Source organism: Chrysochloris asiatica, unplaced genomic scaffold, assembly GCF_000296735.1.
Source record: "Chrysochloris asiatica unplaced genomic scaffold, ChrAsi1.0 scaffold00060, whole genome shotgun sequence".
Taxonomy (NCBI): Eukaryota; Metazoa; Chordata; class Mammalia; order Afrosoricida; family Chrysochloridae; genus Chrysochloris; species Chrysochloris asiatica.
In genome coordinates this window covers 17,395,597-17,422,277 of record NW_006408578.1, presented here as the reverse complement: position 1 = coordinate 17,422,277, position 26,681 = coordinate 17,395,597, and the positions used below count along the sequence as shown (strand labels likewise).

General features: G+C 40.8%; 1 protein-coding gene across 1 annotated transcript in view; it reads left to right on the top strand.

Annotated features, from left to right (window-relative positions):
- The window catches only part of CDYL (chromodomain protein, Y-like), a 108,201-nt gene that overhangs the window by 74,934 nt on the left and 6,586 nt on the right, over positions 1-26,681 (top strand). Inside the window, exons 2-4 of the mRNA XM_006864116.1 lie at positions 11,523-11,779; positions 13,304-13,476; positions 19,516-19,726. Of these exons, the coding sequence (XP_006864178.1) occupies positions 11,523-11,779; positions 13,304-13,476; positions 19,516-19,726 (641 nt within the window). The remainder of the gene's footprint in view (positions 1-11,522; positions 11,780-13,303; positions 13,477-19,515; positions 19,727-26,681) is intronic.

The following is a 26,681-nucleotide window of genomic DNA, read 5'->3' as shown; positions in this document are numbered from 1 at the left end:
AGTTCGAACTTGTGGCTATCCTACAGTGCCACACCTGGACTCTGTGTTCGTAATGTTGTTTGCCATCGAGTCGGTTCCAACCCATAGCAGCCCTGTATAAGGTTTCCAAGGAGCAGCTGGTGAGCTTGAACCACTGACTTTGAGGCTCAAACTGACTTTGCAGTCCAGTGCCACACCAGGATGCTGTTTGTGTTGTTGTTGTTGTTAAGTGCCGTCAGGTTGATTCTGACCCATAGTGACCCTGTATAAGATAGGGTTTCCAAGGAGCAGCTGGTGAGCTTGAACTACCCCTACCCACTGACCTTGCAGTTCAAACAACTGTACAGTCTGACGCATTATCTCACAATGCCACACAAGGACTCGCTGTTTCTATTAGGTCTGCTTATTTTTCATGTTTAAACCAATCTGTTTTAATGGTAAAAATACTAACCATCTTATCATCTCTGCTGAAGTTCTCTATTTTTATGTAGTTTGCTTTTCTTTTAATTTTTCTTCTATCCTTTTTATGTTTAGGACCTTCTCCACCTTAAAACTTGTTATGCATTCCCCTATATGCTTTATTGTTGTTGTTGTTATGTGCCGTGGAGTCGGTTCCAACTCATAGCAACCCTGTACAGCTGTAAATCTTTACGGGAGCAGAAAGCCTTATCTTTCTCCCGCAGAACAGCTGGTAGTTTTGAACTGCTGACCCTGAGATTAGCAGCCCAATTCGTAACCACTACGCTACCAGAGCACCTTATTAAGGAGACCTTAATAAAGGGTGGCGATGTAGGATAAGCACTGGACTCTGTTGGTTAATGCGCTGAACTGTACGGTCCGTTTGAAACATAAGATCAACGGTTCAATTTTTACCAGCCGCTCCTCAGAAACCCTATACAGGATTGATGTGGGTCAGAACCGACTCGACAATATTTAACTGCAAGGTCCGCAGTCCAAACCCAGCCGCATTCGCGGTGTGAGAGAGATGAGCCTTTGGGCTTTAGTAAAGTCTCAGAAACCCTACATTGGGTTGCTGTCAGTAAGAATAGACTGGCATTGGGTTTGATTGGTTGGTTGGCTACATGTTCTAGTATGCTTTTTATTAATACTTAATGATTTATTATAGGCTAAAGATTTAAGTGGACTTTGGAGGGAAGGCTAACTGTACTATGCTAGAACTTATTCAGTTAATTTCATCATTTCTACGTGTTATATTGGAGTACATTTTTTGTGAAAAAATACAGGGCCTAGTTTTTTTTATCTGTTTTTTATCACTTGTTGAGTAGTCCATACTAGTTTGTATTGATTGGTTATTACATGTGTCGTTACCCTAGAATCTACTTCTAGGCTAATTCTATTTATTCATTTTTTTGTACACTAGAACCATACTTGTAATGTAGCTTTATAATATATTACTAGTACTTTTCACCCATGATGCTTAAAAATTTTTTTTTGCTTGGTATTCCAGGTAAATTATAACTACTTTCCTAACAACAGTGCCACAGGGATTTAATTACAAATCTATTAGAATTGAAATTGGGAAGTCTTTACAATATTTGGTATTCTCCAAAATCCTGCCATTGTCTTTATTTTAAATGTTTCTTTGTAAAATTTGCTTATTCGTTCTGTATATTTCTTGAAATTTGTTTTTCCTAATTTTAGTTTCCATTGTAGAAGAGATTTCTTAAAATGTATATTGTGTAAATAGGTCCTACAATGTAGGAAAGCAATTATTATGTGCCTCTGACCTTTGAACTTTGTATTTTCAAAAGACACTTTGGTATTCAGCTATTGTTGCTGCTGTTAAGTTGGTCCTCACCTCGTGGCAGCTCCATGTGTCGTAGAGTAGAACTGCATTTTCTCAGATTTAATCTTTAGGATAAACACTGGGCAAAACACTAGGTCAGTGGTTCAAGCCCACCAGCCGCTCCACAGGAGAAGGATGAGGCTTTCTGCTCCCACGAAGATCTACAAGCTTGGAAACCTTACGTAGGGTCTCTGAGAGTCCACGCTGATTCAACAGCACTGAACAACAGCAGTCTTTACAGAGGCAAATATCCTGGCCTGTCTTCTATGAGCTGCTGGTAGCAGCTGATCACAAACCATTTCTGCCACCCAGGCGCCTATTCAACTATTGTTGTTGTTGTTTCTAAGTGCCTTCAAGTCGCCTGCGACCCGACCCTACATACAAAAGAACGAAACACTGCCCAGTCGTGCGCCATCCTCACAGTTGCTCCTACACTTGAGCCTTTTGTTGCTGCCACTGTGCCAAGCCATCTGGTTGGGGGTCTCCCTCTTTTACCCTGTCCCTCCACTTTTCCAAGCATGATGTCCTTCTCCAGAGACTGGTCCCTCCTGATAATATGTCCAAAGTATAAGAAACATTCTAGCCATCCTGGCTTCTAAAGAGCATACTGGTTGTACTTCTTCCAACACAGATTTGTTTATGTTCTTCTGCAAGTCCATAGTACCTTTAATAGCCTCCAACATCAAACAGTTAGCATATTGTTAGTGTTTTAGTTGAATAGGATTTTGATGCCACAAATTGGTAAAATGGGTGTGTGATTTGGTGTGTGGCATCTATGTCAAGTTCTGACATCAGTTCTAAAAATATTTAATGTATTATAGACTGGAGATTTAAGTAGACTTTGGAGGGAAGTTTCTAAAATGTGTGCTCTGAACCCATAGGTTAGTCCTATAATCAGCTGTTCTGAAATTACCTAACCCCTTTTAGAGTTAATTTCTTAATAACGTCATTATCTTTCCATAGTTATTTTTCTCTTTTTGTTTTTGCTACTTAAAGAAATCAATCCTTGAGAATTCATCTGTTTTTATAAAGTAGTCAATTTCTTAAAGATAATCTAATGCATTTGCACAAAGTGACTTTAATATCTTCTTTATATTTACTTATTCTCATATTTATTTCCTTAGATTTGTCACAGGTTTTTCTCTTCTACTGTTAAGAAATAGTTGTGGTTGTGGTTCTCAGTGTACTGTATCCTCTAGATTTATATATAAAAAGTCATGTATGTAGACAATCTTAATAACTTTTCTTCTTGGACTTATTTTTATTTTTTCTTTTGCTCTGTATTCTAGGATAGTTTTCATTTATGCTTCATCAGATAAAAACATTCATAATAATGAATTTAACAGTTACAGTAGTGTTGCACTTGGATCAATTACATCTTGATTTTTACCCTGTTAAAATTTTTAATAAACATGTTTTTGTTATAAAGTTATTGATATGAAATATTTAGTTGAATTTGTTTAGAAAAAATCTATAAAGGGTTTTTTGTAATTCTTAGGTTAGTGTGAAAGTGCGGGAAATTTTTTTCTTTATGATTTTGACAACTTTGTTCTCTTAATTAAATTTATTATGTATGGTCACTTCTTGTTTACGACTTCTGGTGCTCTTCATTCCTTTATATAGATCTAAGTTTCTATCTTAATATTTTTATTCTGCCTCAGAAACATCTTTCTAGTAGTACAGGTTTGCTGGCAACAAATTTTATCTGGAAAAGTTTTTATTTCACCTGTTTTTGAAGATAATCTGTGCTGTATGTATTGTTGTTTTGTTGTTAATTGTTGTCGAGTTGGGTCCTACCCCTGTAACCCTGTTTAGGGTTTCTAAGCAGTGGCTGGTGAGTTTGAACCGCCAACCTTGCAGTTCAAACCGATTTTGCAGTACAGCCCATTAAACCCCATCGCCATACCAGGACTCCATACTGTATACATTGATTGACTTTTTTCCCCCTTCTTTCTGTATTGGCACTGTGGGATGAGCACTGGACTGCTAACCTCAAGGTTGATAGTTCAAACCCACCAGCTCTTCCACAAGAGAAAGTCAAGGCTTTCTACTCCCTTAAAGAATTACCACCTGGGAAATCCTTTATAGGGTAATTGTGACTCAGAATTGACTCATTGGCAATGGGTTTAGGTTTTTTATTGTTCTAAAGATGCCATTACACTGTTGTTTGTCTTACGTAATATATGAACATAGGTATTCAGTCATTCTTATTCTGCCTGTAATGTGCACTCTCCATACTTTTTTTTATTATTATTAGTTCTGACATGCTTAATCTAATTTTCTATGTGTTTTTCCTGATTGGTATTTGCTACATGTTTTGGATCTGTGGGCTTAGAATTGTGAATTTGGAAAACTTTCAGTCATTATTGTTGAAAGTGGTTTTTTTGCACACCATTCCACCACTACCACCTTTCTGGGACTCAAATTTCATACATGCTTTGTTGTTGGTAAGTGCCGTCAAGTGGGTTCCAACCCATAGCAACTCTGTATAGGGTTTCCAAGAAGCAACTGGTAAGCTTGAACTTCCAATCTTGTGGTTCAAACCTACTTTGAAGTCCAGCGTATTAACCCACAGCGCCACATGCATGCTGTTGTTGTTAAGTACTGTGGAGTCGGTTCCAACTCATAGTGACTCTACACAGTTTCCAAGGCTGTAAATCTTTATGGGAGCAGACCACTTCATTTTTCTCCTGTGGAACCACTGGTAGTTTCAAACTTCCAACCTTGAGGTTAGCAGCCCGATTCGTAACCTCTACGCTACCAGAGCGCCATACATGCATGCTAGACCACTTGATATTATTTCACAGGAGGGCACTTGGGCTTGCTCTCCTCCCAGCCTCTTCCCCAAGTTCCTTCTCTGTGTGCTTCATGTGAGTAGCATATCTGTTATGTATTCCATTCTCTTTCCTTTTATTCTATAGTGTTAACTCTGTTAAATCTATTCTAATCTACCACTTCCTCTTAGGTTCTTGTTTTCTTTTAAATCATAGAGCATACTGCGGTTATATAATGTAGTTGGAAGTGTCCTTTTCTGCTAATTTCATCTTCTTTTCTAGATGTCTTTATAGTAACTAATTTTTTACTTGATCGTGGATCCTAAGTTCTTCTTCGCTTATCTAGTAATTTTTTTGTTGACTGCTACCAGTTGTGACTTAACACCTTTGGGTGCAGGAATCTATTGTTTGCTTTTAAAGAGTGCTAGGTTTTTTTCTGGCAAGAAATAGTTATTTGGGGAGAACAAACAAGATGGCGGATCTGGTGTAATGTAGTACAGAGCTCCGCCAACAACAACACAGAATACCCGGCCAAGTAGGCTCAGGGGATGGTCCCAGAACTCTGAATCACATATAAAGGAATACTTAGAAGGGTGGAAGGCTCACAGCTGGGGGAGTTTGTGGTAGAAGCAATAAATTTACTGCTTTCTAGTCTGGGACGCTTAGCAGCTCCAGGAGCCGCCATCTTGGGTGAGCCCACGTGGGGGAACGATCGGAGCGGCCACAGACACCTGGCAGAACCGCTGAGATAAAGGTGTGGACGTTCTTTTCTTTTGGTATCTGTTCATTGGTTCCTTGCTATCTGCGCACCTCCATTCTGGTGACTATAGGGGTGCTTGAGCTACTGGGCACCCCAGCCCCACCCTCGGAAGGTTCTACTACGCATGCGCACAGATCTCCTTAAAATTTAAAGAGACAGTTTCCAATTAAAACCAAACGGCCACAGCTGGCCCTGAACTGTTTATAACTAGGAAAAAGGCCTGAACGGGGATTGTGGAGTGGGACAAGCAGACAAAAGAGGAAATATGTCTAAACAACCAACAGTGGTATCTTGAAAATTCTCAGGAAGAAGAGTGAAAAGGGAAGCCCATTTCCTGATCACATCTACCTGGAGACATTCAGAAAGCATAAAAAAATACCAAAATACTTACCCATCTAAGTATTAAAGCCACAGATAACCCCTGAAGATGCCCAAAAAACAGAAGCAGATGACCATATCTGCACATGTCCAGAAACGAGATAAAGTGACTGAGGCAAATGAGCTGGAAGGAGACCTACACTCCATACTGGAAGATGGGCAGGTTTTGGAAATGCCTGAGAAGGAATTCCTAAAAATGATTATAAAAGGTATCAAAACATTATACAGTGCAGTTGAGAAAAATAAGGAAGAAGTCAGGAAAGTGCTACAGGAACAATCAAGTAAGATAGAGCATTGGAAACAATTCAAAACCTACAGAAAGAGGTCCAAACGATTAATAATAGCATATCAGAAATGGACAATACATTGAAAGGGCAAAGAATAGAATTGAAGAGATAGAAGCTAGAACTAGTGAGCTAGAAGATAAATCTCTCAACACTGCTAAGATAGAAGAACAAATACAAAAAGGATAAAAAAAATCTGAAGAAAGCTTAAGATTCATGTTGGATAACATGAAGAGGAATAACATAAGAATTATTGGCATTCCAGAACAGGAACAATCACACAAGCCCACAGAGGAGATAATTGAAGAGCTTCTGGAAGAAAATTTTTCTAACATCCTGAAAAGTGAAAACATAAGTATTCAAGAAGCTCAACGAACCCCAGGATGGATAGACCCTAAAAGACAATCACCAAGACGTGTACAGGGTAGATAGGGAGGGGCAACTTAGGCATTGGCTATCTAAAATGAGGGGGCAATAAAGGCACGAAGTGACTGGCTTACAGGGTTTCAAGAAGGAGCTTAAAGAGTATGGGGGGAAAGAAAGAGTCCCCATTGAATAGCTATCATCTTGTCTAGATGGGTCTGGTGAAAGGAGATGGGGATAAGATTCGTAAGATTCATTAGTGAATAACTGTTATCATGACTAATCGCGACTGTCACACTTGTAAAGGTAGAAGTTTTGTAACAAAAAAAGGAGAGTGGTTATTCTTACAGTCCAGAAACAAGAGGACCCTAGGACCATCAAGAGAGGAACGCACAAATAGGTGTGGGACCTTATCCAGAGAAGCAGCAGTGCCAGAGATGGGGGCATGGAGAGGGGGAGTGGCTGAGGACTCTAGGTTCATCAACTAAGAAGAGAAGGACTAAGAACTGGTGGCCAGGAGCAGACTTGCAGAATGTGCTCTTTAGAGATGTAAATTATTATATATACCTGAGTGGGTTTTTTGTTTGTGTGTTTTTTAAAAAGCTAAAGTGGATAGAGAGAAATACTTTTAACTGATGGTATATGGGGGGATTATATTCAATGTAATGAAACAAGTTATTTGAATTGTTGAATGTGAAACTGATGATGTGCCCTGTAAACTTTCACTCAATCCACAATAAAAACCTGAAATTAAAAAAAAAAAAAAAAAGAGTTACTTGCAGGACAGTTTATTCCTTTCAAGGCTTTTGCTGCCATTATTAAGCATTGTTAATGAAGTTGCAGAGTATCCTTTATTCTAGACTTTAGTTTCACTAAATATGTGCCTGTTCTGGGGTCTCCGCTGAATGTCCTGTGCATTGAGTGAAGTCTGTCCACTCTCGCTAGTGAAAACTTAGGGGATTCCTGGTGCTGTATGAGCTCTGGAAATGATTTGTTGATAACTCTTTGGTAATTGTTCTGTTCTCTGAAAGTTGTTCTTTACCCAGCCTTGTGGGATTCCACCCAACGCATGCTTATCCACCAAGTATTCTAGAACTATTTCCCATTCTCTCTGATGCCCTCCCTGGGCCTCCTAATCCAATTCCAAAGTGTGTCTTCAAGTCAGCAACTTTGCCACGCTGTATTTGGGTTTTCCCTTCCTGCGCTTGCAGTGTGGAAATTGCCTTCGGGAGGAAAGCCAAGTTGATTATTAGGCTCCCCTTGTTTGTTTCCCTTCCTTGGAAACATACTCCTGCATTCCCTGTTAAACAGTGTCTGAAAACAGATGTTTCATGCATTTGGTTCATTTCGCAGTTATCCATGGCAGGTGAGCAAGTCCAGACTCTGCTACTCTCTCACGGTTGAAAGTGGAAGTCACATTTTGTTTTCAGAAAGGCATGCTTTCGGACTGATTTTTGACAGGTTACTCTTGAATATATTAAAAGAAAAGCAGTTACAAGGAGAGAAACTAAAATAGACCTGTTTTTGTTTTGTTTGTTTGTTTGTTTGTTTTCCCCACTAGTGGAAGTGGATGCCAGAAAATGCTGCAATACCACTAAGTTATCTCTGAATCCAGGTCGTTAAGGAACTAACAGTTCATTCCGACAACTTTCCCTCCTATATTTACATGAGGGTTGTTCAGTGATTAGTGCCTCGGAAGGTTATATTGTAGAGAATATTTTTTCATGAATACCAGTAGTCACTTAAATGTTTGTTCCTTTCAAGGCCGTTGCTGTAGTTATTAAGCATTGTTAATGAATTTGTAGCGTATACTTAATTCTAGAGTTTATTGCCCCTGGGTTGTCTTCCAGTGTGCCAGGACTGCTCTTACTGTGCTTTATATATGGTGACAGTTAAAAGTTGAGATCAGGATACCAGAATCAAAAACCCATTCTATCAAGTCATGTCCAATTGATAGCAACTCTGTAGGACAGAGTAGAAGTCTGCCCCATCGGATTTCCAAGGCTGTAAATCTTTACAGAAGCAGATGGTCATATCTTTTACCCGTGGAGCAGACTATTGATGGGTTCCCACCTTTCAGTTAGCAGCTGAGCGCTTAACCACTGTGCCACCAGAGCTTATTCTTAGTTCAGGGAAAGTACCCTTAAAGACTCAAATGTGTTTCATGTGATGGTGTTGCTATATATACTGCATGTGTGCTTACTCCTCCCAAGGAGACTGGATGTCTGCCTGCCCCAATCTGTGTCCTCACTACTCTCCCTGCACCACAGGGTCTCCCTGCCGCCTCTGCACAGAATTCCTCTTGATGTGCTCTCTTTTAAGACAAGGAGATTCCTATTTTCTGCAGCACCTCGGTGTCCTCCCACCTGCAGCTGTGTTTCTCCAGGGTGCCTTGGCCTTAAGAGAGTTCTCTGGATTTAGAACCAGTAGAGGAAAAGAGCTGAATTATATTTAGTAGCGTCCTCAGGCTTCAGTTCCACAGATTCCTAATTTGGTGCTTACAGATCTCTTTTTACTCTTAGTATGATATACATTAAACATTCAGTTATTCTATATTTCTTAATACATTATTTTCATGGATTTTTTTTTCATTTGAATTTTTTTTTTCTTTTTAATTTTTGCCTATGTTTCGTTGTACTGTTGTGTCTGCCTTCTGTCCTTAGCACTCTAGTGACACAATTTGCCCAGGCTTACAGGTGATCCGAACTGCCCCTCCCATCACCTCTGTTTAGTTCTCCTCCCCTTCCCTACTTTGCATGCCACTCTTGAGCCGTCCTTGTGATCATGACATTCTTTTATTCCCAGTCCTCTTCCCACACTCAGCCATCACTCACAGCAGACTTGTCAGTTCTGGGCAGTCAACCTAGACTTCTCCCCTACCTCTGAGCTCTGTACTGTCTCCATCTGGAGGACCATCGTGGATAGTCCTGTCCCTGCTGCTCCCATGGACGCTCCTTATCTGGTAACCCAGACTCTAGGGTTTAGAATCATCCTGGTCCATGTCTTCATACTGAGGGAGTTATCTGGTCATGTTGGTTCTATATGATCAGATTGGAGAGGTTCAAGATGATGAACAGAAATTAAACGAGATGAAAATTATAGTCCACATGAGGCTGAGGTGAGGGAAACAAGGGGCAGTGACTGAGAAAAAGAGCAGATTGGGGAGGAGTCTGGAGGTAGAAGAGATGGGAGAATGTGTTAACCAAAGATGGACCAAGATCTGGGAGAGGAAAGGGTGAAGCTTAATAGAAAAAGATCATTGTTGAGTTCTTCAGAAGGTGGGATTCGATAACACAGTATTATATTGGTAGTATTTTACCATATGGTCTTTCGGTTAGAAATACTCCAGGGTGTACTTGGAAGATAGGTGGTTCAGCAACTTCATAAGATGTTTAATCTTTGCTTGGTTTCTAGGGTTTATCCTGTAGATTTGCTGGCACTGGGAAGGCATTATTTCTGATATCCAGACCAATGGACACTGTTATATATCCATTGTGGATTGTTAAGATGAGTTTCTAGTACATCCACACAGTGGCCTGCCTTGGAAAGCCAAGGAAACGATGTCCTGATAGAGAAAGATTTCAAGATATTTTCAAATGAATTTTTAAAAAAGGCAAGATAGAACATAACACTAGGCCTAGATTACTACTATTTGTTTAAAGGAGGTGGGGGGAGAAGTAGATATTCACATTTCTTGTATGTACCTAAAGAATCTTTGGAGAGAGACTTGAGAAATCAACTCCAGTAACTGACTGGAGAGTAGCAGGAAGACCCTTTATCATATATCTTTTTATTCTTGGACCACATATGTGTGTAGTAACGTATTAAAATTTTTCCCCAAAAAACCCAGCCAACCATTTTTGTAATAGAAACACTCCATAGATAAAGATACCTAGTATTTACCAACTAAATGAAAGGCAAGTTTGCCAAGGACACTAATCCGGCTTCCTTAAAATTTCCTTATTGAGTCCTTGGTGATAGCTTTGGTTTATTTTCTTTCGTTTGGAGGAAATTATTTTTGATACTAAATTCTTCATGATCTTCCTTGGAGAGAACTTCAGCATTACTAATTTTATTACTAAAGCCTAATCCAGTTTTTTTACATTTCCCCTTTTTTCTCCATCCACAGATGACATTCATTACCAGGTTAAATGATACACAGTTCACATATAGGAAGATAATTATCTGTTTGTCAACCCTGACACATCTTGGGAACTGTAATAAAGTATTAAATGAATTCCTTGACTTTATTTTTATAATAAGTTCAGGAGACCAGGTCTTAAGATTGATACTCAAAAGCCATGTTGGTGTTGTAGAGTAGGAGAGAAAAGTGCAGAACATTCTGTGTGTTAGGAGAGAATAACTGTCCTCAGGTGTTTCAAGGACTGTTTTAAAAAGCAGTAGAACCAACAGTACAGAATGGACTGTGTAAATAATCCCATCCCAGGGCAGCGTAAGAAAATAACTGCCATTTTAGAGAGCCCCACTGGTGATGATGGTCTGAAGTGATTCCTCATCACCACTCCGTGTACCAACAGAGAAGGGGATGTGTCATACCAGTCCTCCTAGTGTTTGGAGACAGTTCACATGTTCAATTGCTAACCAAAAAGTTAGAAGTTCCAGTCTAGAGGAGGAACCGTGGACGAAAGGACTCGTAATCGCCTTCCTAACAACTGAGCCATTGAGAATCTGCTCTAACACATATGGAGTTTCCATGACTTGGAATAGATGCCGTGGCAACTGATTTATCGTGTATTCAGAAAAAGAGATTTTTACTAGATGGCAGATGATTCATCTTTAATAATTAGATATTGTCCTGAAAAGTGTACTTTTTTCTTTCAACGTCTCACACCTGGAGTAGACACTCTGCATGAAGCCCTTTCTTTTTTCTTTTTTTTCTTTTTTTTTTTTTAAATTCCATGCTTCAGAAGTCTCAACTTTTATAGTTTCTTTTCAGTAAGTACCTTTCCATCTTTACTGTTAAGGTGAAATAAGAGAAAGCTTTCTTTGTCAGACTTGGAAGGAAAACCTTTTTTAAAGTTCTAATTTTTAATGTTCTTGCATTACTGCATTGTCTTAGGTTTTTAATGTGCATTTTTGCATAGTTCAGAGAGGACGTTGGGGAGTGGATTGGTGATAGGACATCACAGACCACTGTGATTTCAAACTCTTGGCAGGTACATCTCCATTTATGGATGCATTAACAGCCAGTGGAACAACCAACATACAGACATCTGTTACAGGAGTGACAGCCGGGAAAAGGAAATTTATTGACGACAGAAGAGACCAGCCTTTTGACAAGCGGTTGCGTTTCAGTGTGAGGCAAACAGAAAGTGCCTACAGATACAGAGACATTGTCGTCAGGAAGCAGGATGGTTTCACCCACATCTTGTTATCAACAAAATCATCAGAGAATAATTCACTAAATCCAGAGGTGAGATACCATTCTTTGGGTTGGTTTGTATTAATAATTGTCCAGGCCCTGATTGTCTAGGGGTAAGCTTGCGTGCCTCTTCGCTGAGTTGGCACTATTCCTATACTTTCTAAATCTCCTTCTGGGCTGGTTCATCCTGTTTTCCAGAAGGCAGGAGACAGTGGCGTTGGTCAGGTTGACCACCGTGAGGTTGTGCCCGAGTGCCATCTTCATCCTCACAGTCAGCATGGTCCCTGCTGTGGAATGTGATGGGAAATGGTGGTGTCTTTGTCCTCTTCAACTCCCAAGTCATGCTCTCTCCATCTGGAATGCATGAGAGGCCTCCTGACATCACGTGGACAGTGTATACTTTACTGCTTGTGCCTTTCTGTAGCTTCATCTGATTCTTTATGGGTTCTTCGTTCCAACAGAAGACACTGCCCTCGGCCCTGGCCTCTTCAGCATGGTTCATCATTGGTCCTAGTCTTTAAATACTCTTTCAGCATAGTTGCAGAACGTAGAGCTTTTCGGTGACTTCACACATGCAAGAGAAGTGGCCCAGGGGTGCTATATGGAAATGCTTGGAAACTAATGCTTGGAGTAGTTGCCATCCAGAGTATTTGAACCTGCACTAACTATACCAAAGTTTTAAGTTCTGGTTGTTGTTTGTTTCCCACTTGTGAGCAGCTAGGTCACCATTTGTTCCAGACAAGAAAATCAAACTATAGAAAATCTGTGTGTCTGCTTTAGGTCACAGCAAACAAGCTCAGGGCTGGTCCCCAGTACATTTTTGGTCTGCACAGTCCCTTTGCCTTCCTGTTGGGTTGGTTATTTTTAAATGCTTCATAAAGATAATTTTTAAATGATTCTGTGCCCTTCTAAAACTACCTCACATTCAAGGGCTTGTATTTAATGCACTTATGCTCTGGTAGCGTAGTGGTTACGAATTGGGCTGCGAACCTTAAGGTCAGCGGTTTGAAACTACCAGCTGCTCAGCGGGAGAAAGATGAGGCTTTCTACTCCCATAAAGATTTACACCCTCGGAAACCCTGTACAGGGTCGCTATGGGTCGGAACCGACTCGACGGCACTTAACAACAATGCATAAACTAAACTATTTTGGTTTCTGCCCTAAGTGTGATCAGATGGTTAAAAAAATTAAAAATAGGAGCTGAACTAGTTTCTTTGAACTGGTTGAATGTGCCACCTGCTGTCCAAACTGTAGAAATATTAAGTGACTATAACAAATAACTTAATGCTATCGAGAACATCAAGAACTGTTAAATATTAAGGTACCTGCGATTCACGCGTCTTTCTAATTACACTCTGTTTATAACATGTTAAGCAATTATACCTGTACACCGCCCCGGCATTCCCAATCTCTACTTACAGAAAATAAGAAATCAGCAAATGATTTAAAGTCATGTTAGAGGGAGAGAGCAGTAGTAACTGTACTTTTCATGGATCCAAATTATCACATAATCAAATACTTTTAGATTGTCTATTAAGAGTATTCTGTACCACTCTAACTTCTGGTGGCTTTCAGGTGATGAAGGAGGTCCAGAGTGCCCTGAACACAGCTGCTGCTGACGACAGTAAGCTGGTGCTGCTCAGCGCCGTGGGCAGTGTCTTCTGCTGCGGTCTCGACTTTATTTATTTTATCCGACGCTTGACAGATGATAGAAAAAGAGAAAGCACTAAGATGGCAGAAGCTATCAGGTATGTAAAAGCTGTGTTGTGGGGTCTGGTTTTCATGTTCCCCAGCATACAACAGGCCTGACAAGCCTTGTTAAGAAAATGTCCACTTGCTCTACTGAGAGTTCTAGTGACAAGATTAATTAAACCATCTGTCTTGTCCGTGGGCCTGGCCTAAGTTACTACTTGCCTTAGGCTAATAACCAATTTCAAGACTGACTTAAACCCAGCAGGCACTCAGTGAATGTTCTGATTACAGTACACAATAATGTCTAGGTGTTACCTGTGCTGTGCAAGTATTCTGTCTTCAACCCTTAAATAAAGATAAATGGTTTTCCAAATACTAGGGGGCTTCAAAAAGTTCTTGGGAAAGATCATCTTTTAATTCTGTTTATCCACAAACTTCTTGATGCTCCCTCCTAATAACATTTGCTTGGCTCGAAAATAAATTGGCTAGCCTTTATGACATGCTAACTCCATAACAACGTCACATGAAAAAATATTTTTTTTTTTTAATACAGTGTACTTGTTCAAGTTTATCTTAAGTTCCTACTTCACAGAGGCTTAGATATAAGGAGTTAAAAGTAAAGATTTCCCTTCTCTTAATACCCAAAGGTATCCACTATTAATGTGTATTTCTTCCCCAGCCTTTTTCTAAACATTTTCACATATATGTGTTTATACAAATAATGTAGTTTTATTGTTAGTTCTGTTAATGAATGCAGTTATATTGTGTTACGTCACAGTTTGCTTCCTTCATTTAACCTTAGGACCTTGAAGCATTTTAATTTCCTCTATTGTTAGATTTACCACTGCTTTATTATAATAGGCCAAAAGCTTTCCTGAGAACTATTTAACCTGCTATAAGCATATCCAGATATATTTAGTTTATATCCCTCTATATGCAAATAGCTATAAATATAATTAAAGAAAGGTGTCTACTTTCTCAGAGGTGAATTTCGTTTAAAGTCAATGAAACTTAGTCATCCAACCAGAAAGACCATTTCAATCTCTATTCACCTTCCTAAAATGACTTAAATTTGGACCCCTTTGCATTTGTTTCCATAATTTGAAGAAAAGCTGACTTTGTAAAATGGCAGTAAAGTTAGTATTTGGCAAGTTGAAAGTTAACTTCTTTAGTAGTTCTTGAGGCCTAGACTTTGAGATGTCTTCACTATTCCAGGGGCACAAGTAGGGTTGGTGGGTCTGGTTAGGATAGGTATCTCTGTTCTGACAGATCTCCCACGATGATTCTGATGGCACTACCTAACCCAGCCCATCAGAAGAGCCTTGGAACCCCCCATAGTTGGGGGCTATGGGCTTTTGGCCTTTTATGGCGTTTTCCATTGTTTGCAAAATCAATTTTTTTTTTATACTTGTGCATATGCATAGGTTTTCTCATTTCTGATCCCTTTGAATGAACATCGTTTTTTAGACTATGATGTGATCGTTGATTTTCTTTTTTGTTTTTCAGAAATAGTTTGTGATTTTATAATCTGATATTGTTAAGCATTATTTCTGGTTTTCTAAAAGACTTTATATTTGTGGTAGACTTTCTAAATGGGACCATTTTGTTATTTGAAACTAAATTGCTTTATCAGTACACTAAACTCTGAGACAATTCGTAGATATAACTTTTAACCCATCCCATCCTTCCAAGATGAATGAACTAAATTTTATTAGAATTTTTCAAACATAAGCCATCTTAGCGTCATGTGGTATGTTTGTGTGTTTTCTATTTTATCTCACTAAATTTATACATAAAGTTGTACTCTGAGGTAACTTTCGTATAGTAACAAAATAGGATTTGTCAGCCTCCTAAATTCTGGCTCAGCTTTCCTTTGCTGAATTTTCCCAGTTGCGCAACACTTTTAACTGGTTCTCAGCCCTGGTTCTGCCTGCTCCTGTAATGTGGACTGGTCCTTGGCAGCAGTGGGTTTAGAGTACGGGTTAGAAAAAGCAGAGGAAAGATAATCTAAGAGAAATTAAAATAGAGATCTCATTTATTAGAACTCTTAGGTAACTTTAAATTTTTATTTTTGCCCGTTCCCCATTCTTATCCTCTCCCCTTGCATATGCCCCGAAATGCTAAATTGGTGTTCTGGGGGAAAACTAAGCCCGACCTTAGAGAAACCTAATTGTTTCTTCTTTTAAATTAGTACGTTCGTGTCAGTTGTAGAAATTTTTTGGTTTTGTTTTTTAATGTACTCTGACAGGATCAGAAAAATAATTAGTTGCACTGAATTCACTTAACCTTTACTTGTGCTCATTTGCATTTAAATTAATTTTTGCATGTATAAGATTAGCTTATAACATAAAGCTATATATATACACAAACATGATACATATAGTTTCCGTGGTATCCTACCATTCTAATCTTGTTTCAAATTTCTTAAAACTTTGATGTAAAGAGCTTTATGTCAGTAAGTTTCCATAAGAAAAGTAGGAAAAATAAAGATTTAAGTTGAACATTAATTTGTCAGATAACTATTGCAAAATATTGTTAATTGGAATTGGTGCAAGCTGCAAAAATACCCAGTTTGCACATCAATTGTAGTAAAACATGCCATCCTATCCCCCCATTCCAGTGCCATCGAGTCAGTTCCAATTCATAGTAACCCTATAGGGCAGAGCAGAGCTCCTGGAGCTGTCTGAGACTACATATTGTTTCAGGAGCAGACAGCCTCATTCATCTTAATTCCACAAAGCAGCTGGTGGGTTTGAACCACCAACCTTGTAGGAATTAGTCCACTGCCTATCCCACAACGCCATCCGAACTCTTATTCAGCATATTAGTGATTTGAAACAAAATTATTGCAAATCTGTTTAAATCATCATGCTTTTGACATGAATAGGAACCAGTAGCTGCTACATTGTGTCTGGACGGAGAAGTGATGCATCTTCTAGTCCAATGGAGTGAGACTAGGGGACCCCTGAACACGCTAGAGGATTTGGAGAGAGAACAGAGAGGGGGAGTACACATGCAGCTAGAACTAGACCTTTGCTCTACTTGGTCCTATTCTACCTGAGATAGAGGGATGAGCCCTGCTGAGAAATAAGACTGGCTCTGACAACTTGGGTGTTTGCTGTCTAATTTCTCCCAAACAATTCCAAAACAGCTGGCCCTTGGTAATTTTATAAGGTTTTGATGATGTGTGTCTACATTAGTAAATGTTCTTCAAAACATGAGATAGAATTGTTGTTTTGCTTAACTATAATTCTTTTTAACTAAATTTGTGTCACATATAGTCTTTTTCCTTCCCTACCATACCCAGCCACCTTTAACTCAGTACTCAAGTAGTCATTCAGAGAGCAAGCTGACATTTAAATTCAATTTGTTGTATTAGTCATGTTTGAACTCACAGGCACGTTCCCTCTGAGTTTGTTTCATGAAAATATTCTCACTGCACTAGCATACTCCTCGAGTACTGTGCAAAGGTGGCAGCGTGGCCTTGACCAGGCGCCTGGGCCCCCAGGAAGTTTCCACTACCCAGAAAAGCATTTCCATGAAAATGTTTGGTTCTTGTTTTCATAACAAAGTTAATTTATTTCGGAACCATGTTAGTTTTGGGCATCTGCTCACATTTGAGAATGACCAAGTCTGTCCAGTGAAAAAGGAAGATGACGTCTCTCTTGAGTCCTTGTCGGTTACTGGCTTAATCCCTTCTCAGCTCTGACCCCCAGTTTTAGATGAAGTTTTTGTCCAAATGTCAGTAAGGAGAAGTAGATATGCAGTCTGCCTTCATTTCTGGAAAAAACAAAATTGGTTTTACAAAGGGGTTAATTCCTAGAAATTTTTTATCTTGAATGGCTGACCATTGTCTGGTGAGCTTACCTCACTAATGGTGTTGACCCCTATATACCTGTCTATTGATTGGTTGAAAATTGAGCCACAGAGGTAAATACAGTCCAGAGCTGAAGGGCAGTCAAAGGCCACAATCTCAGGGTTCCACCAGTGTGTCTGACCAACCAGTATACTTGATCTTTTTAATGATTTTGAGATTGTTTCATATTTTACCTCACTCTATCCAGAACCTTCTTACGAAGAACTTTCAGAGCAGTTGTTAGTAGGCACCTTCTAGATCTTCTGGTCTCAGGGTCATGGAGACAAGTCTGCATGGTTAGTCTACTGGACTGATGGTTTCCAAGCATCTTCAATTCTCATCACTTCTTTCCTCCAGACAAGGCCCCTTAGATGGCCACACATAAGCTTTTAAGACCTTAATTACTACTCACCAAAATAGCATGTAGAACATTATCTTTGGTAGAGTATGTTATGTACAGTACTTATTTTTAAAGCAGATTTTTTTTTCTTTTGTGCAAATTTAATGGGGGGATATATTACTGCAGGAAGTATTTAATTATTTTTAATGTATCTCTATAGAATCATTTTATTATTGTACTGAATGGGATCATTTTATGTTAATCTACTACCCCATCAGTGGTTTCCAGATGTTTTTAGCACTGGAACAATTTATAGATTGCATCCTGTCTCTATGAGACAGATTAAAGTGGAGCTACACTGGGGCCCCTGGGGGACATCTGTTCTGTGTCTTAGAGACTGTTCAGCATTTACCTTGTCAACAGTAGCCAGTAACTGAGATAAGAAATGCTTTCTATCGTGTCGTTGACCCAAAATCCTCAAAAGACAGCAGAATTGGAGTTACTTAATGTAGGTTGTCTGCACTTATTTCAAGTGTCTGTTTAAAAGGTTGTCTGGTTCTCTCTGTGTCATTAAAACCCAGTGTGCTCTTTCTAACAATGCCTCAGGCGTTCTCATTTAGAAAGTCTTAGTGTAGCTCATTCATTTAAATGAGTTAATTCTCACTCAATGGAAAGATCTGCAGACCTTAGGGGAGTAGAGCTAGTAAGTGCAGGGGCCTGTGGGGAGCCTTTGAGATGTGCGGGGAGCGGGGTCTGCAGGCTGCTGAGCTCCCCGTTCTTTTTGTTCTTCACACACACACACTTACCTCGACTGCTTTCTAACCTCCTTTCCAAGACATGTCATTAACAGGGGTGGGGACTTATCTAAGATGCCAAGTATGGCTTTCAGAGAGATCAGGGCAAATTGGTCTACTTTTAAACTGCTGAATTTTATGTTCAGTGCCGAAGATGGAGGTCAGGTTCCAAATCCCATGTGTGAGAAGCAAGCTCTATTTAGTCTATCATTCTGAGCTAGAATTCAAACTATATTTATTTCTGTATGTGTTTTGACCTCTTCTTCATTGTGTTAAAACATAACAACCTTTGAACATAAAAGTCCAATTTTGATAGTGATAAGAAAATAGATATTCCCTATGTGACCAACCTACCCAAAGTCAAGCATCCTGCTTTTCCAATCTAATCAAAACATCTGAAAATAGCTGTGGCTCCATTTGTAAATGTCCATATCCTCTGTGCAGGTGGTCCTCTTCATCCCCTTTCCACAGAGCTCCTATACCACCCAGGAGCAGGTCTTGGGTCATACACCACCTTTGGGAACCACTGGCCTCCACATTCCCCATGATAATAGGTGTATAGTTCCATAGCCGCAGGTAAGATCTGTGGTTTCAGAGCTATCCAAGATTGCACACCAAGCTCCACCCCATAGTTTCTCACCCCAGCTCCACTGTTATCAGTATCACTCTATTCCTGTGCCACATTTTCTCTAGGATAGCTGCTTGATTGGACATAGGAAACCCAGTTTGTATATGCCTTACATCTCAAAGGAGGAAATATGGAGAAGCAAGATGTATTGGTCATAGAGCCCAAAAGTCAGCTTGCAAATACAAAAACAGCCTTTAATGTTTAGCCATGATCTTCACATTTCACATAGGTACTTAAACCACAACCAATCCCTATCTGGGGTGTGCTATCTGGGTAATTGTTAAACCTTTACAACATGAAGAAAGTAAATCCCATGGTCCACATTTACATTTCTCAGGAGAAGATCTTAAATGAACTTCAACTCTGAATGATTTCTAGAGTTTGCATCTTAGTAAATTAAATTATAAAATGGTAGACTTTTTTTGCTGCTCAAATATGCAATGTTTTGAGTAATTCCTCATTTATGCTTCGTTTTAGAAACTTCGTGAATACTTTTATTCAGTTTAAGAAGCCTATTATTGTAGCAGTAAATGGCCCAGCTATTGGACTAGGAGCATCTATATTGCCTCTTTGTGATGTGGTCTGGGCTAACGAGAAAGCCTGGTTTCAAACACCCTATACTACCTTCGGACAGAGTCCAGATGGCTGTTCTACCGTTATGTTTCCCAAGATTATGGGAGGAGCATCTGTGAGTACCTTTTTTTTAAAAAAACTCTTTCTAGAATCCTCCCTGAAGAAATACAATTTATTACTTTCTAAGTCTATGTGAAGTGTCATAATGTGAGAACTTTGCATCAAACACCCTTGCAATTTACTTTTTGTTCATTGATTTATTCTTAGTTTATTAAACCATAGAGCCTTTTCATATTCTGGCTCATAGCCAGTTTATCGACACTGTTTTGCATCATTCATTGAGGAGCATGTCTTAAGGAACAAAATTAACACTGATATTTAATAATACTACATATACAGTTGAAACCCAAATAAACAGTAATTTAAATGTTTTTTACCTGGTAACACAAAAAACTGCACTTTTAAGATAAAGGAATGAGGGAGCAAAATCGCATATCAAAATTTTTTTACATACTTTCGGGGTTTTGTATTTGTACTGTAACTTGTGATTTGTCAACATATATTTCATTCCTGCTTCCTTAAAACATGGCAAGTATTAGTGTCATGGGCTGGCTTGCCCAGAAGCAAGTATTTAAGTTTGGCACGTAGAAAATGTATTAGGTGATCAGCACCTGTTGGTGGGAGACAACAGACGTAGGACTGGAGCGTGGAAGAATGACACCGCAACACAGACCCAACAGTTCTACGGCTCCATGGGGAGCGGAAATGACTGGGCCTTTCATGTCCCACTAGCCATTGGGCACAGGCTCCCCGGGAAGGGCATATGCCTTTGCAGCTGAGGTGAACCCTCGAGAGTCTGACATTTGATGGCTGCCTTAACACACTCCCAAGCAGCTGAGCCAGAAAACCATCCTTGAAAAGGAGTCTGACAGCGTGTCTCTGTGACCACCACAGTCTACCACATGCACCATGAGAACCAACTCCTCACAGCCATTTGGAGAGAAGCTCCCAGGGACACTTAAATAGACACTTAAATTATAGATGGAAGTACGGTGAGAAAAGGATGATTTATATCCTCTCATTACTACAAGAGGGGGAAATAGTAACTTCACAGTGGAAAACCTAAAAGAAATCACCAGACAAGGAGATCAAAATGAGCCAGAAATCAGACTTACTGACTTAGTACTACTTTTCTATGCACTGAGAAAGGCACACCATCACTCCTGCGTTCTTTGTCCCAAAAAATTCATTGCCTCCGTCTAATCACAAGAAAACACCCAGGCACAGCCAAATGGAGAAGCATTGTACTAAATGACTTAGCAGCCCTCATCGAAAGTACCAAGGTCATAAAAGACCAAAGACTAAGGAACAGTTACAGACTGGAAGAGACTTGGGGGACATGACACCTGAATGCCCAAGGCCAGAAAAAGGATATTAATGGAAAAACTGGAGAACTTTGAGTAAGGCCTGTTGTTTCGTATTTGTTAATTTTTGGTTTTGATTATTGTAAGAAGTTAACATTAGGGAGAGCTGGGAACTCTGTACTCCTTGTATGATTTGTCTATAAGTCTATACTTATTTACCACCACTTGTCTGTAACAGTCAGCTAAGATGCATATGTAATTTCTGGTGACTGGAATAGGAAAAGTGGAAACCAAGAAGGATCAACAGGTGGAATAAAAGGCCGTGGTTATAGAAACAATAGCAGAAATAACAATCGGTGTTGGAAGAAATATCACCGTTTGCTCCTTAGAAGCCAGCATAGCAAGATGTCATCTCACATACTTTGAACATGTTATCAGGAGGGACCAGTTCTTAGAGGGTCAGTGAAAAAGAGGAAGACGCTTAAGAAGATGGATTGGCGTAGTGGCTGCAACAGTGGACTCAAACAGAGCAACAATTGTGAGGCTGGAGCAGAACTGGTCAGTATTTCATTATGTTGTACATGAGGTAGCTATGAGTTTTAACAAACTCACCATCACCTAACAACAACATAGTTATTCAAGAAAACCAAGAAGTATAAAATGTGAAAGAGGAGGAGGACCAGTGACAGCCTCCATTGTCCACTGGTCTCAAGCTCACACTAGATTTTCATCATCACCCTTCCTCATTCTAGATTCGCACACAGAGAGAACTGTCTTGTCTCCTCTGTGGGCCTGATGGTGTGACCTCCAAGGACTCTGAGACTCTGAGATGCTTGCATTTTCCTACTCAACAAAAGAGCACCAAGAGCCCACACACTGCTTCCTGGATCCCTGCCTCCTCCTGATTAACAAGGTCAGGTAGTCCTGTAAGCACCCTTGTTTCCGGCTCCAGACACATGGAGCAAGAAGAGTGCAGGCAGCAGCATGTGTCCGGGAGTGATGGAAATGTGGCTGCTCCTACTTCCTCATGGAGACACAGGACCACATAGATTCAGTGTGTGGCCTATGAATTAAAAGATGACACCCATCCCTAGTACCATCTGGCCACTTAATCACTTCTGCCAGGCTGGCAGCTTCCGACGGCACCTTGTGTAAGTCAGCCAGCAGCACTCAGGGCCCTTGGCCTACCCTGTAGTCCCTGTGCCCCATGCTAATGGAGCATGCGCTCCGTCTGCCCAGAGTGGTGCTGGCTGAAGAGCTGCGGGAAGGGAAGGCAGCCCACATGCACAATGAGTGTCCAGTCCTGTAAATGTGCTTCACCAGGTGGCTGGTTGGTTAGTGACCACAGGAAGGTTGCCCTGACAGGGGTTCTACTTTGGAGCATCAGGCAGCCACAATAGCTAAAGGAGTCTCAGGGAGTGGAGACCACACTAGCAGGCTGACCCAGGCACACGGCTCCAGCACTCACACTCAAATCCCCCCCATTCGTGTGTGTCTGCATGTTGGCACTGTGATCAACACTGGCTGACATCCCTGTCTGTCTTCGATGTTTAGTGAGAGGTGCTCCTGGGGGCGTTAGCATGAGAAACCCCACAACCTTTACACTTGCCTGTAGATCCATCACAGATCTCCTTGTCCCCAGTCTTCTACTTCTTCTCTTTCAGGCTCCTGACACCACAGCCCACTGGTTAGTGTGTATTCTAGCCTTGATCTGCTGAGCACGGCCCCCAAAAATATCATCACCGTTTCTCTGCCAGCTACAGACATAGACTTCTCTCGTGGCCACAGGCGAGCTGAGAGTGGGGTACTGGTGCAGTTGGGGTGGGTAACATGGGGGGTCTGAGCTACCTACTTGAACAGCTGTGTGTGCATGCTGATGCCTGACCCCCAGATATACCTTGTGTGCTTCACAGTAGCTACTAAGGACCTGCCCACACCCACCTCTGTAACTGAGGGGTCTGATAGGCCTTTCTGGTGTATGGTCACCTGTGTCCCCAGGCCCTGTGAGCACACAACAGCATATCCCGGATGACGTTCCTCTGTCATCTACCAGCAGTAGATGAAGGCATAGAGGGCAGGCTGGGCCACTAGTCACATCCCACATGCCTCACTGCCCCGTGTGGAGCCCTCCTGGCAGGCTCTGCTATCTTCCAGGGGGAAAGGCTCATAACCTTCTAGACAGTTCTTTTACACTCATTTGGGAGTTCTTACCACCCAGGAGATTGACGGGATGGGGATCCTGTCCTCATATATCTTTAGGACTGAGGAGATGGACGATATCTTTGCAGGACAGGAGGGAAAAGTCAACATCCTTGACATCTAGACACATTGTGTCTGCAGGCATTTGCAGGTGATACCCTTAGACCAAATGCTATAGGGGGTGGAGGTCTTTTGAGTTCACTGTGCTCAGAGCTTGACAGCTTGAGGTGTCATTAAAAAGTCCACACTGGACATGTCTTGAAAAGTTAACACTTGTGTCCCTTATGATTTACTGGTACCATGAGAACCGTAATTTCCAAACCAAGTGGTTGTACTTCTCCCAGGGAAAGGCAAATGTCCAAAGACTTTGGTGGTCACTACTAAACCATTAGCACCACCACTCAGCAGCCTGAATTGACCTTCACATAGCAGAAAACAACATTCTAAGAACAGAAAGTTCATAGGAGGAAGCAGAAAAGAAACACTGAAATGCTGCCGTGGGGCAGGGGGAGTCACTCCTTGGAAACCCCACAGGGAGGGTCACTATGAGTCAGAACCAATTCAACAGCACACAACAACAACAACCTTTACAAAGAACTCCTGGTGTAGTGATACAGCATAAGCGCTGGACTGCTAGACACAAGGCCAGCGGTTTAAACCAACCAGTTCTCCTAGGAACCAACCAATGGCACTTAATATCAACAGTCTTTACAAAGGAGGGCAGCAGAATTCACACCATCCATGTAGGAATCACAGCTTCCGTTCTCAGCCAGCACAACCACTACCCTTCTGTCAGTGGAACATCTAGATTATAAGACAGACTAGAAAGAGAGGCCTGGTGATTGATCTGCTAAGGAGATACTAGTTGATAGAGGCCTAGGATACTGTTCAACATCCAAAAACAACATAGAACAGCTTTCACAGAAGAGTGAATGTCTGGGTTAGAGACTGTGCCTTTGAGCTAGGAGCCTAAAGTTCACTGTGTAGACTCTTACTTGTTGAGCAGAGTATTTCTACATAAATGTATTCGTTCAAGCTCACCAGTCACTCTTTGGAAACCCTATACAGGGTCGACTTAACGGCACTAAACATCAACAATAACCAATTATATAATGGCTGATAACAACATTGAGTATGCACGTGAAATAGTTTTGTTGAATAGACAAGTGGCAGGGGATTATGTGACAAATCATTTGCAAATCAGCCATGCTCTGCCTATGAAGTAATCCACGAAAGACTTGGGTTTCAAAAAGTTTGTACAAGATTTGGAAGGAAGTTAAAAAGCTTTTTAAAAAAATCATCACTGGCGACGAGACATGGATTCATCACTATGAGCCTGAGAGCAAACAGCAGAGTATGGAATGGAAACATCCTCAGTCACCAACCAAGAAAAAGTTTAAAAGTCAACCATCAGCTGGAAAATTGATGCTTACAGTTTTCTGAGATTCGCAAAGACCAGTGTTAGAGCACTATCAGGAAAAATGTTCAACAATCAGCAATGTTTCTCACAGTGAGATGCTCATTGAAGAGCTGAAACCTAAACTTCTGATTTCAATGCAGAAGGGCAATGTGATCTTGCATGACAATGCACATCCACACACCTCTGCCCATACTGTTGACACTGCAAAAACTTCATTTTGAGATGCTAAAGCATCCTCTCTATAGTCCTGATATTACTCCATCATACTCTCACCTGTTTGGCCCTCTGAAAGCAGCCCTTTGAGGATAAAGATTGACTTCTGATGAAGACAACAGTGCATTCGTGGCTCACAGCTCAGTCTAAAGCATTTTTAATAAGGGATTACAAAAGCTTGTTTACAGATGGATAGAGTGTATTGAAAAGCACTATGTCAAAAAATGATGTCTTTGTTTTTTCTAAAAGTTTATTAAAATAAATGCCAGGGTGCAGATAATTTTTTACACACTCTCATGTTTCTGAATAGAAAGGAATGAGTGTTACTGAGGTGAGTTGTATTGTGACCATTCTTGTTAAAGTGACTGCTAAGTGATATAGTAGTTTCTCCCATGAGCGAGCCTTTAGTGAACTTGAGCTCTCAGTAGTCAGGCAAGATAGGGACAGGTTTAGTTTCCTCCAGTGACTTGTGGTAAACAGTAAGGGAGATGCACTAAACATCCTGTTAACAGGCAACGATTCCTGGGTGGTGCCAACCATTAACATAACATGCTCAATTGTTAACTGAAAGATTGGGAGTTTGAATCTATCCAGTGGCACCACCTCAAAAGAAAGGCTTGGTGATTTCCTTTTAAAAATCAACCATTGAAAATCCTGTGAAACACAGTTCTACTCTCAACACACATAGGGTCATCATGAGTTATTGTCAACTCTACAGCAGCTGGGCTTTTATTATTATTGATATTGATCAAGCTAACAAACAGCCTGCAGATAAAGCTAGCTGATGGTCCTGTCTCTTCCTTGCAGTCTGTACCATAGGAGACAGTAGGCCTCTCGGCCTACTGAGTGCTCTGCTGGGAGCTGGGCCACTGTACTCAAGGGATTGTGGGTGCTCTGGTTGCCATCTGAGCCAGATGGTGGCGGGAATGCAAGGCTGCCCCTGGTTGTAGCTCCCAGAACCCTGCACCAGTGCAAGACTAGTAGCCGTTGTGACTGAGGCCGGTACTGAGCTCACAGAGGACAGGGACCCTTCTGGGGTGCTGGGGACAGCCAGTCAGGGGACATAGCAGTAGACTTGCTGTTGTCACAGCACACCAAACCCCTGTTCCACTCTCTCATGCTGGTTGTGTCCTTGTCATATTTTTGGCTGAACAGAAAAAGGTCTCTGTTTCACGTTGCCCCTCAGCATTTCACATTTGTTTGGGTGGTTACGCAATAACTTTTTTAAAAATAGTTGGGCAGTTTTGACCAAATTAGGTATTTGATGACTATAGTTTAAACCAACGCAGGACTTGTGCTTAAATGAGAAAGGGTTACAAGCTCTGCCTTGGTTCTATCACTTACACTGTCGGGTGAATTCAGAAAATTCTCTTAGTTCTGCGTATCTAGCATAGACACTAGAGGGGGGAAGGAACCTCTGAGGACAGCAGGTGTGTGCCGTGAATTCACCTCTGAATGGTCAGAGCTAGGCCACAGAGCAGAAGGAAAGACCATTTCAACTGGCCGTAACAATGCCCTCCTTCAGCCTGGCTGATACCAGGCCCAAGAAAAGGAAATGAAGGAGACAGAAAAAAGAACAAAGGTTGAGAAATAAATTGCCCTCCAAACCAGTTGCTGTCAAGTCAGTTCCAACACATGTCATTGCCATTGGGTGTATTTGAGGTTAGTGTTGTTGTTAAGTGTTGCTGAGTCAGTTCTAAGGAGCAGCTGGTGTGTTTGAACCGCCAACCTTGTGGTTAGCAGTCCAAGCTTATCCTACAGTGCCATCGTAGTTTAATGTAAACCATTAGCACCACCACTCAGCAGCCTGAATTGACCTTCACATAGCAGAAAACAACATTCTAAGAACAGAAAGTTCATAGGAGGAAGCAGAA